This window comes from Balaenoptera ricei, chromosome 10 (genome assembly GCF_028023285.1).
Source record: "Balaenoptera ricei isolate mBalRic1 chromosome 10, mBalRic1.hap2, whole genome shotgun sequence".
Lineage (NCBI taxonomy): Eukaryota > Metazoa > Chordata > Mammalia > Artiodactyla > Balaenopteridae > Balaenoptera > Balaenoptera ricei.
The window spans coordinates 1,466,278-1,478,432 of record NC_082648.1 but is presented as its reverse complement, the minus strand read 5'-3'; the positions used below and the strand labels follow the sequence as shown (position 1 = coordinate 1,478,432).

Sequence of the window (12,155 nt, the reverse complement as noted above, 5' to 3'; positions counted from 1 at the left end):
CAAGAGAGGCGATCTGAGCTTAAATTCTAGCTTCATTGACTATTAGCTGTGGGACTTTGGGCAAATAACATTTCTGGGCCTCAGTTTCCTCATCTGTAAAATGGAGCCAAACCAGGTCACCCCAGGGCTGGATGAGAACGTGCACGGGAACACTGGACTCACATACGGGCTCGGACTTTAGCGTCTGAGTCACAAGCCCACTCCTCCCCTCAGTGGGCAGTGGAGGCGGAAGCGACATGAAGAGGGTGGGAAGGAGGTCTGGGCAGTCTCTGTCCTGTGTGACCTTGAGCAGATCTCTCAACCTCTCTGGGCTTCAGTTTACTGCATGAATTCTGTTAGATCTAAGGCCTCACAGCTGTATAAACAAAATGGCTCAGGAAGACTCCGCCTCCCCTCAGCCCCACATTTCATCTGGGAAAACATACAGACCGTGGCCCCGCAAACCACGCGCAGGGCCGCCTCCATCACTTGTGCCTCGTTCTCGACTCGGGCTCACAACTGCCCGGCCTCACGGCCCAGGGGCAGCTCCTACCTGCAGCGATGGCTGTCTTGTTGTCCATGGTCACGGCTACAGCTGTGCTCACGGTCACCACCATCGGCTTGCCTGCATTTTCTGGGGGAAAAATTGTCCAGTCACTTTCTCCGCGCCTGAGGAGGAGCCGGGGTGGTGGGGTGGGCTGGGAAGCCCACTAAACAGCAGGCTAGGACGTTCCCTGAGTGAGCGAGGGGCTGCCCGGGAGGCTGCCTGCTGCCACCACCGCGAGTCTTTGCGGAGCGCCTCGTACTTGCCTCCGATGTGCCGGCTGCCGCCCACCGCTCCATGCAGCTCCGAAGCTGCCAGGTCAGTGTGTGGTGGCCCCTGGCCGCCTGGACAGCGCCACACCATCGGGTCCCTGACGCTGCGGGCCTGCTCTGTCTCAGGGCCGCAAAGCTGTCTGCATGCAGCTGCCCCACTGGAGCTCGGGGACCCTGTGGGGCCCCACCCAGGAGACTCGCGTGGCATCAAGAGGCCCTTTCGAGCAGGGGACGGGCTGTGCTCCCAGACACAGTGCTGGCTGACCCTGTGTTGTTCTTCATCAGTTACATGAGTCAAGGTAACAATGACAGCCCCTTCGGGAAGCCAGACGCCAGGGCTGAGATGGGCACAGAAGGCTGGCTGGCATCTGACACGTCCGAGGTGCCCCGTGAATCCTGGTGGCCTGCATGCCACTGCCCGGCTGGACGCTGCACGTCCGGGACACAGCCAGGCTCCGGGACCTGCCTGGAGGTACCTCCCCACCTCTTAGGAGAGCCAGGCCGCCAGGCACAGAATTCAGGTGACAGCTTCAGCTCTGCATCAAGCACAGAGCTTTCTGGCTCTGAGGGGCGCGGACGAGTGCATGCCCGCGGCTTCTGGATTTTACAGCCCTGGAAAAGGCACTCTTGTCTACGGATCAAGTGCGTCACTAAAAACCCTGAGAAAGGGGCACAGTTCTACCACGTGCTCGCTTGTTAGAATGTCTTTACATCAAACGTTGCTTGAAACCAACAGGTCGTGAGACTCTTACAGTGTCAGTCGTAGTGAAACTTAAATTCACCACCGGTTTCTCATATCTGCTGTTTTGCCAGGATTACCCATCCCACCTCGCTGGAACCAAGTATCTCACAGAAATCAGAAATTACTCTGATTCTAGGAACTGACACGATGTAAGGTCGTCCTTGGCTCTGGGAATTGGCCATGACGAAGACACAAGAGACCACGACAGCCGCAGAAGCTGGCTTCCCCACCTTGCTTCTAGAAACGTCTGGAGGATCCTGATGGGGTGACCCCCCGCACCGTTCCCGGCCGCAAGCTGCTTTCAGGACAGACCCGTTGTGTGTGCTCAGCGGGCTCGGAGGAAACGCCCAAGCGAAGGTGTGGGGCGCTAACGACGCGGTCTCTGGGGACATCAGGGAGCTCAGGGCCTGCGTCACGGGCACCCGGGTGAATGAGCCGGCTACCAGGCGGTAGGGGGGCAGGCCCAGGGGCTGGCCCAGGAAGCAGGGCTGTGGGTGCAGGGGCACCAGGCCTGAGCCGCCGGGGCTGCGCCGAGACTCTGCTCTGTGCTGGCAGGTTTCTCAGCACCGACTGCAAAAGGCAGCTCCGCGTGGGCAGAGCTCGCCCACCGGGCCCAGGCGGAGGGCTGCAGTCAGCCTGGGCAGGCGGGGCCCTCCCCTCACCCTGCAGCCGCCCCTCCACCTCCTCAGGGGAACCCCCCCCATTAAAACTGTCGGTTTCTCCCTTTGGGGGAGGATGGGAGCGTGCAGGGTCCCCCCCGCCCGGCCGCCGGCCGCCCCTCCTCATCTCCTCTCTGCTCCCGCCCACCACCCTCCTGCCCCCGCCCCAGAGGGCCCCCGGCAGCCCGCAGGCCCATCCCGGCGACACTGTGGCAGGACGGCGCCTGTCACCGTGGCGGAGGGCAGGGCCTCACCCCAGAACCCCCCGGGACCCCGTGGGCCCTCCTGTTCCGGGTGGCGCCGGAAGGGGAAGCTGCCTCTGGCGCCGGTTCCGGTGCGGGAAGGGGCCCCTCGCGGGCGCGCCGTGGGGTCGCAGCACCTTACACACAGTGAAGTGCGGAGAGACCCCCGGTGTCCCCCCGCTGAGGGGTCCGGGCGAGCCACAGCACTCTCTGAACCCCGGACTCTCCCTGTGTAAGAAGAGGGCGCGCACACCGGATGAGCGGCACGTGGAGAAGCGTTCTGTAAAGCAGGTCAGCGACACGCCGGGCGGAGGATGCGGAGGAAGGGCACCCGGAGGGCAGGTGCTGCCTGCAGCCGCGGGCGGGGCCCCGGGGCCTGGGCCTCGCCAGCCGGCAGCTCAGCTCGGGGAGGTTCCCGTCGGGCGGCTTGAGGGTGGTTTTGGTGGCGGTGGTGGCAGGAGGCTATTGGACGGGCGGCCTGGAGGGAGGACACGGCTTCATCCCAAGTCGGCTCCCGGCCGCCCTCTTCCCCACGTCTCCCCCCCTCACCGCCAACCTTGGCTCGCTTGGCCAGGACGACGAGGATACCTGCAGGCCCCCTCACCCCACGGTGCTGAGGTCAGGACCCCCAGACGTGACTCTGGGACCCTCTCTGGGCCGTGGTCACTTCAAGTGCGAATTGAGAGGGTGAGGCTTTGCAGCTCCAAGGTCCTTTGTGTCCTAAACGTTGTGCGGCTTTCTCGGCGCTCTGTTAAGGCCACTTACCGTTTCCTGTTCGGGTTATTTCTCAGCGTGGGGGCCGGGCTGGGAGTTGGGGGCTCCAGGGCTGTGGAGCCCCCCTGGCCCTGGGACTAGCAGGCCTGTGCTGGCTGGGTGCCTGGGGCCCCATCAGCCATCACCTCACGCCCTGCAGCCCCCAGCGGCCTGGCGGCCGGGAGGCGCCCCGCTATTACCGGGAGCTGCGGGGGAGCAGGCCAGGGCTCAGCCATACTCCTGGGATATAGTCTGTTCCAGACAGCACGGCAGCCCCCCACGGAGTAAAGTCTGTTCCTTTCGTGGTTTGAGCAACTCTCAGAAACACTCAGATGTTTGGAAATACAAGACTCTCCAGAGACCAACTGTCCCAATGTCCTCCTATGCGGAACTTGGGCTAGAATCCAGCTCTTCCTGACTTTCGGGTCAAACCCCTTTCCTTTGTTACGGCTGAACTTTTAAACTGCATCGTTGATTGCCGGCCAGGGAACGAAATGATCCACCCAGGGCGCAGGTGGAGGCCAGCGGGGTGAGCGGACGCCGAGGTCTGGACGTTCGGTCCTGTATCTCGTTGCGGTTTCCCACCCCAAGCGCGGCGGAAGGAGGGCTGCCCTGGCCCCCCCGCCCTGGAGCTTGGGGTGTGGGTTACCTGGTCCCTCTGCCGAGTAGAGGTTGAAGACCATGCTGCCCGGAGGCTGCTCGGCGGCCTGGCGGTACCACAGAGGGAAGCGGTCCAGGGAGAACGTGCTGGTCTCGTCCGCCGGCGTCAGGAACCTCCTGCAAGGAGAAGGCTCTGGCGCCTGCCCCAGATCCGGGAGCACGGTCTTCCCTATCTCCTCGTCCCTACGGGGTCAACTCGGCTGGGCCAGGGGAGCGACTCCCCTCTGCCTTGGTGGGGTTGCAGAAGAAAAGATTCGCCCCTGAATGGGAGTTGCCCCAGAGGGTGCACCCCAGCAGTTCCTGCCTTTTCCAGAATCGAATGCTGCTGCGTCTGAGGGCACATCGTAGGAAGAGTGGAGGGCCTGTGTGATGAAAGAGCCTTTCCACCTCTCTGTACGCTCCTTGCCTGCGGGCTTTATTTCTTCGGGGTACAGCCTAATTTCTCTTTGTCAAGCTGATTAGCACGTCTGCAGGAGGGAACTGTATAGTCATAGAGGGTCATAAATTCCCCCAAATGGTTACTGCAACAGCTACTGCCACAGGCAGTAGAGTCTTCTTTTGCGGGGCAGCTCTACCTTGCTAATTATGGTTTTGCACTGCTGGCCTCAGCCCGCCGACAGAAGGGAGTGTTGGCCCAGAGCAGACTGGGAGGGAAGCAGGGAGAATCTGGTAGGGATTAAAAGAGTGACTGTGGATAACCTGCAGGTGGACAACTGAGGTTTGATTCTGCGCGTGCTTGGCTCAGGGCTCTCAGAAGCCCACCTGCCTGTCTGCATTGTCCCGGGCTGCACCGACGCCAGGGGCCAGGCAAGGGGAGCCCCCTGGAGGTGTGCAGCGCACGCGCGGCCGTTCGTGGGGCTGGTTCCTGACTCAGGAGGGTCTGTCTCTACCGACTTCCCTCCTCCGTTCTCGGAAGCCTTTTGGAGAGGGTGCAGGGGTATCCGAGACCCTCCCCTCACACTGCCCGGTGTGGTCCCCGGTCCAGCCTGGGCCACAGGAAGACGTGGATGTGCGTTTTTCCTACTGGGGGAGGAAGTTTAAGGGGATGAGGGTGGTGAGCTTGGGGAGGAAAGTTCCCAGGTGGCTCGAGGCCTTCGGGTGAGTCTGCAGTTCTCCCACGGGATCTGGTCCGCCTGGGTCACCTGTCGTGTCTCTAACCGGCGGAGGAAGGGCTGGCCAGGCAGGATGCTTCCTGGGTTTCCACCTCTCAGGGAGGGAGTGGGGAGGGGGAGGGCCACTTAATGCCTCTTCCTAGAAGCCTCTGCTTCCTGGAAATGGCGGGTCTGTCCTGGAGTCCGTGAGGAAGACCCCCCCGGATGGCGCCCTCTTGGGGCCCTGGGTGGGCGGGAGGCGAGGACACTGCGGTCAGGTCTGCGCAGGAGACCTCTTGGCTGTTCCCCCCAGGTGCCCGGCGGGCCCACCTACTTGAGTCTCGTGGTCTGCAGAGTGGCAGGTGGCTTCGCTCCCCTACCCACAGCATGCTCCCCCGGGCACCCCCTTTGCTGCAGTGCCGGGTGGGACACCCTGGTGGGCTGGCCCCGGGTGGCTTTGCTGGGAGCGGGGCTTCTCAGCCTCAGCACCGCTGGGGGGCGTCCGGTGCACTGTGGGCTGTGCAGCGGCATCCCTGGCCTCTACCCACGGGATGCCAGTAGCAACCCCCTGCCCTCCCCCAGCTGTGACGTCCAGAACTGTCTCCAGGGTGGGGGGCAGAATCACCTGCATCTGAGAATTTCGGGCTTGGGGGAGGGGAAAGTTGTCGACAAAGGACGGGCGCGGCCGGAAGATTCAGCCCATCGCTCAGAGATCTGTCCCGGCGGGAAGACCGCATCTGGTTCCCCTCTTGGGAGTGAATGGGGACGAGCCCAGGATGGGACCAAGCCTGGCTGGAAGGGGTGCTTCTCCGGCTGTCCCAGTCTGTAAACCCGAACCCTTCCTCCCCCCGTACTCTTGGAGTCCAGCACAGGTCTGCCCGCAAACCACAGGGGCACCCCAGGGACCCCGCTCCCTGGCCTCCGGCAGGACTCACTTGTCAGAGACCTTCTCGGAGCCCACGAACAGGCTGCTTCTGAGGAGGCCGGCCCGGGTGCCCAGGAAGGCCATGTCCACCACATGCTCGGACTCACTGCGGGCAGACAGAGCAGAAGTCGTCACCGCGGGCCCGGGGAGGAGGGATGGGGGCACCGGGAGGACCTGCAGGCCTCTCCCAGCGCCGGGCCCTCCGACTGGGGTGGGTGGGGGCAGGTGGGTTGGTCTCTCGGGGGGATGCCGCACGCTGGCTGTCCGCTGTGAGCATCCCTGGGCTGCACCTGCCCTCGTTCGTGGGTCCCCTGGGCCTCTGCCCCTCTGCGTGCACGCAGCTTTGCGGGGAGTTAGCTCTGGAAGACAGAAGGAACCCAGGAAGAGAGATTTTGTCCCGGGACCTAAGGAAAGTAACTCCTTGTGACCAGCACACACTTAGTACCTTGCCATGTAAAGCCCTTTTCAAATGTTTGCCTTATTCCTGAGATGGGGAAGGAGCAGACTGTCCACATCCACCGAGAGGCGTCTGGGCAGACCTCACGCCTTTGCCAACAAGCCTTGGGAGAGCCCGCGGGCTGGAGGGTGCTGATCCTTCTCACGTCCCCGAGCGGCCCCGTGAGGACCATGACCCACCCGGGACAGTCACCTTTTTTGAAATTTCAACCTTACTGAGGTATAACGGACATAAAACTTTAAGATAGTTGAAGCGTACATTATGGTGATTTGATATAGGTACACATTGTGAGAGGATTCCCTCCATTGCGGGTACACGTGTGTGCACACAGCGCGTGCATGTGAACATTTAAGTTCTACTCCCTTAGCTAATCTCAGTTACACAATCTAGTGTTCCAACTAGAATCACCACCCTCAGGCCTTACTCATTTAACAGTTGGAAGTCCGTGCCCTTCACCACCCTCTCCCCATGTATCCCACCACCAGCCCCAGAAACCATTTTTCTACTTCATGTTTCTATGAGTTACACTTTTTTTTTAGATCCCACATATAAGTGATACCACACAGTATTCATCTTTTTCTGTCTGACTTATTTCACTTAACATAATGCCCTCTAGGTTCATCCATGTTGTTGCAAATGGCAGGATTTTCTTCTCTTTAAAGGCTGAGTAATATTCCATTGAATATACACACCACACCTTCTTTATCCGTTCATCCATCAGTGGACACTTGGGTTGTTCCATGCCTTGGCTACTGTGACTAAGGCTGCAGTGAACAGGAGGGTACAGATATCTCTTCAATAGTCTGCTTTTGTTTTCTTTGGATAAACACCCAGAAGTGGGATTGCTGGGTCCTGTGATAGTTCTATTTTTAATTTTTTGAGGAACCTCCATACTGTTTTCCATAGTGTCAAAATCAGTTTATGTTCCCACCAGCAGTGCACAAGTGTTCCCCTTTCTCCACATCCTCGCCAACACTTGTCATTGCTTGTCTTTTTGATAATAGTCATTCCAACAGGTATAAGGTGACATCTCACGGTGGTTTTTGTTTTTGTTTTTTATTTATTTTTGGCTGTGTTGGGTCTTCGTTGCTGCACACAGGCCTTCTCTAGTTGTGGCGAGCAGGGGCTACTCTTTGTTGCGGTGCATGGGCTTTTCCTTGCCGTGGCTTCTCTTGTTGCGGAGCATGGGCTCTAGGCACGTGGGCTTCAGTAGTTGCAGCACGCGGGCTCAGTAGTTGTGGCTCACGGGCTCTAGAGTGCAGGTTCAGTAGTTGTGGTACACAGGCTTAGTTGCTCCATGGCATGTGGGATCTTCCCGGACCAGGGCTCGAACCCATGTCCCCTGCATTGGCAAGCAGATTCTTAACCACTGCGCCACCAGGGAGGTTCCTCACTGTGGTTTTGACTTGCATTTCTTTGATGATTAGTGATGTTTAGCACCTTTTCATGTCCCTATTGGCCATTTGTAGATCTTCTTTGGAAAAATGTCTATTCAGTTCCTCTGCCCTTAAAAAAAAATCAGATTGTTTTGTTGCTAATGAGTTGTGTGAGTTCTTTTATATATAGTGGATATTAACCCCCTGTCAGATATATGATTTGCAAACACATCCTTTTGCATGTGGCTGTCCAGTTTCCCCAACACCATTTATTGCATAAACTATCCTTTCCTCATTGTATACTCTTGATTCCTTTGCTGTAATTAATTGACCATATCTGCCTGGGTTTATTTCTGACTATTCTGTTCCATTGATCTATGTTTTTGTTTTTCCAATAACATACTGTTTTGATTACTGTAGCTTTGCAATATAATTTGAAATCAAGGCACATGACACCTACAGCTTTGTTCTTTTTCTCAAGATTGTTTTGGCTATTCAGGGTCTTTTGTGGTTCCATACAAATTTTAGGATTGGTTTTTCTATTTCTATGAAAAAATGCCATTGGAATTTTGATAGAGGTTGCATTGAATCTGTAGATGGCTTTGGGTAGTATGACTATCTTAACAATATTAATTACTTCAATCCATGGACATTCAATTTCTTTTATCAATGTCTTATAGTTTCCAGTGTATAAATCTTTCAACTTGGTTAAATTTATCCCTAATTATTTTATTATTTTGATGCGATTGTAAATGGGATTGTTTTCTTAATTTCTCTTTCTGATAATGTTATTAGTGTACAGAAACACAACTGATTTTTGTATATTGAAATTGAAATTGTATCTTGCAATTTTACTGAATTTGTTTATTAGTTCTAACAGTTTTTTTGTGTGGAGTCCTTAGGGTTTTCTATTTATAGTATCATGTCATCTGCAAATAGAGTTCGTTTTGCTTCTTCCTTTCTAATTTGGATGTCTTTTATTTCTTTCTCTTGCCTGACTGCTATGGCTAGGACTTCCACTATTAGGTTGAATAGAAGTGGTGAAAGTGGGCATCCTTGTCTTCTTCCTGATCTTAGAGAAAAAACTTTCAACTTTTCACCATTTCACCAGTAGCTGTGGGCTTATTATATATGGCTTTTATTTCATCACTTCTAACTTTTTTCATATTCTTGCCCCAGCCCAATTCATTGCAGGCTATTACCCGATTTCTCTCAGTGTCTAGATCGGTGTTTTTTAGTGAGTGTATAAGGTAGGCAATATCCAAAGTGTTGCCAAGGGGAAGTATTTCTTCCTCGAGGCTCAGATGTTGTGGCTGCTGGGGTCGCCTAACGACTCTGTGTTGGAGGCTGCACAGTGCACTGTCAACTGACAGTACCTGGAGCTGGATTGGAACGCCTGGTCCACAGTCTGGAAAATCACTGAGGAAAGGGTGTGGGGTGTGGACGGGGCTGCCCCCCTCTGGTGGTGTAGAGACCAGAGTCTCTGGGGGTGGGACCTATGCCCCTGTGCATCTCTGACAAGCTTCCCTATGCAATTCTCTGTTCAAAAGTAGAGAGACTAGCTAATGAGAACCCTGCACCCACAACTCGGCTTCAACAATTAACATCCTTGCCAATCCTCTGTCATCTACAGCACCCCCAGACCCTCCACTAGATTATTTTGTAAATTTTATTTATTTATTTATTTTTATTTTTGGCTGCGTTGGGTCTTTGTTGCTGCGCGCGGGCTTTCTTTAGTTGCGGCAAGTGGGGTCTACTCTTCATTGCGGTGCGCAGGCTTCTCATTGCGGTGGCTTCTCTTGTTGCGGAGCACGGGCTCTAGAAACATGGGCTTCAGTAGTTGTGGCACGTGGGCTCAGTAGTTGTGGCTTGCGGTCTCAGTAGTTGTGGCTTGCAGGCTCTAGAGCACAGGCTCAGTAGTTGTGGTGCACGGGCTTAGCTGCTCCACGGCATGTGGGATCTTCCCGGACCAGGGCTCGAACCTGTGTCCCCTACATTGGCAGGCGGATTCTTAACCACTGTGCCACCAGGGGAGTCCCCTTGGTTTCTTCTTTATTCTATTTATACTTGACTAAAGAAAAACTTCTCCTCAATATCTGTTTATCCTGAGGCATAATTTGTAAGAAGAGGCAGGATAAAGAATTGTGTCTCTGTTTCTTCACCAGTTTGTACAAGTATGAACTGGTTTCCTAACATCTTCCAAAGATGACCAAGAAGATTGTTCCTTCAGTATTACTTTGCACACAGGATTTTAGCACGTTTAATGTGCGCTCACCCACTGCAGTTGTTACCAGTGGTCCTGCTCTGACTGCCCCTCGTCTGGCCGGTGAGAGCCCCTTCAGTGTGGCTCTGACGTCCTGTTGGCAAAACCTCCTTAGTCTTTGGTGACTTGCTCCTGGGGTGACAAGGTGCCCCAGCTCATTCTGTCCACCCCCTGCCCCTGACCTGGAATCAGACACTTCTCCAAGGATCACTGACTCATTCTAGTGAGAACTTCTTAAATTGGACATTGGAAGTCCACAAGCTGGGTCTGGGGTGCTCACTGAGGTTGGTCCTTTCAGTGGACGAGGATCCCCTCTTTGTTTCTTTCAGGGAAAATACATGAGTTATTGATATTTCCAACTCATATTTAGGGTCCCATCTAAACTTCTTTGATTTAAAAAATTTGCACCTCTTTTCTCGTTTGTTGAAAATCTTGTTCCTAATGACATTAACAATACTATGTGATCTGTCTATCCATGTAGTTTGAGAATAACAGTGCCAATAAATATAGTTTCTAGAAATGTGGTTATTGAACACAGTTTTTAAGATTTTATTTGTTTAGTGTTTACAGTTCTGTGTTTCCAAGTCCCTTGAAAGAAGTCCCCGATGTGTGGTTATTGCACGAGCTTGATACACAGCCAGGTTTATTTGTTTCATTTGCTTTCAGATTTTTAGAGCTTATTTCTTAAAATTTAGTTTTATAATGATATAAAGCATTTACATGGTTCCAAAGTCAAATATGCAAAATAAGCCATATTCAGAAGTCTGTTTCTGTCTCCATCCCTCTGTTCCTTCACTCTTCCTACAAGTAACCTTTTTTGTTTGCTTGGTGATTTTTCCATTAAAATATGTAGATATATATGTACATACATATATATGTTTATATACGGTGTAAGTAACAATGAAGATATATTTGCATTTTCTCTTTTAGATAAACAGCAGGGTATTATTATACACAATTTTCTCCATTGCTGAGACCTTCCATGGCAATATATATAGTTCTCAATTTTCAAGGCTACATAGTATTCCATTAGGTGGATCCACCAGGGTTTATTTAACTAGGCTCCTACTGATGGACATTTAGGTTATTTCCAATCTTTTACCGTTACAAACAGTGCTGTAATGAATAGCTCACGTGTATGTCTTTGGGATTCATTCCCAGGAGCAGGATCGTTGGCCAGAGTGTAAATGCGTATGTCACTTTGGTAGATACTGTCAGATTCCCCTCCACAGGCTTTGAAACATTTTGCATTCCCACCAACAGCACACAAGAGTGTCTGATTCCCCACAGTCTCATAACAATGCCCGTCAACAAACATAAATGGTTGTCAGTCTAAATGACAAGTACAACCTCAGTCCACCTTCAATTTGCAATCCTTTTATTATGAGCTGGATTGAGCACTTTTTCATACAACTGAGGACTAGCTGCATGAAGTCTCCGAACTGTCTCTTGGTCATTTTCCCCGTAAGTGGTTGGTGGTTGGTCTTTCACTTCTCTATTGTTGAAGTTATCTATCACGAATATATAATACAGGGACAGTCACTTTTTCTTTGTTTTTTTAAGTTGCCAACATTTTTCCAGTTTGTCATTTCTCTTTTCACCTTGCTCATGTTTGTTTGTGGTTTTTTTTTGCCAAATAAACATTTTATGTTGTTAAATTTATCAGTCATTCCCTTATTGCTTCTGAATTCTGAGCCATCGTTGGGAAAACTTTCCCCACTCCTAGATTGTAGAGCAACTGGCTCATGTTTTCTTCTAGCGCTTCTGTGGTTTCATTTTCTACATTTAAATCTCTGAGTCATTTGGACTTTATCCAGGTATACGGTGTGAGGAAAGAATACAGCGTTATTGCTCTGCAGATGGCTCTCAAACCGGTTAGTATTACGTAGTCCATCTTTCCCTCTCTGGTCTGACACGATGCCCTTGTCATACACTAAATTTCCACATGCATTTAGATAAATTTGTGGATTTTCTTTTCCATTCCCTTGGTCTGCCTGTCTATTCCTGTGTCAAAACCACACTTTATAAATTGCAGAGGTTCTGCAACGTTTTACTGTCTTGTGGGACCAGCCTTCCTTCGTTGCCTTTCTTTTTCAGCGTTTTCCTGGCTATTCTTTTTTTTTTTTTAAATTTATTTATTTTATTAATTTTGGCTGTGCTGGGTCTTCGTTTCTGTGCGAGGGCTTTCTCTA

At 52.7% G+C, this 12,155-nt stretch overlaps 1 protein-coding gene across 1 annotated transcript in view; it reads right to left on the bottom strand.

The window, feature by feature from the left end:
- CACNA2D4 (calcium voltage-gated channel auxiliary subunit alpha2delta 4) overlaps positions 1-12,155 on the bottom strand; it is an 84,398-nt gene that overhangs the window by 30,789 nt on the left and 41,454 nt on the right. Inside the window, exons 24-26 of the mRNA XM_059934929.1 lie at positions 5,878-5,973; positions 3,841-3,968; positions 533-613 (exon numbers count right to left, since the gene is read on the bottom strand). Coding sequence (XP_059790912.1) covers positions 533-613; positions 3,841-3,968; positions 5,878-5,973 — 305 coding nt within the window. The remainder of the gene's footprint in view (positions 1-532; positions 614-3,840; positions 3,969-5,877; positions 5,974-12,155) is intronic.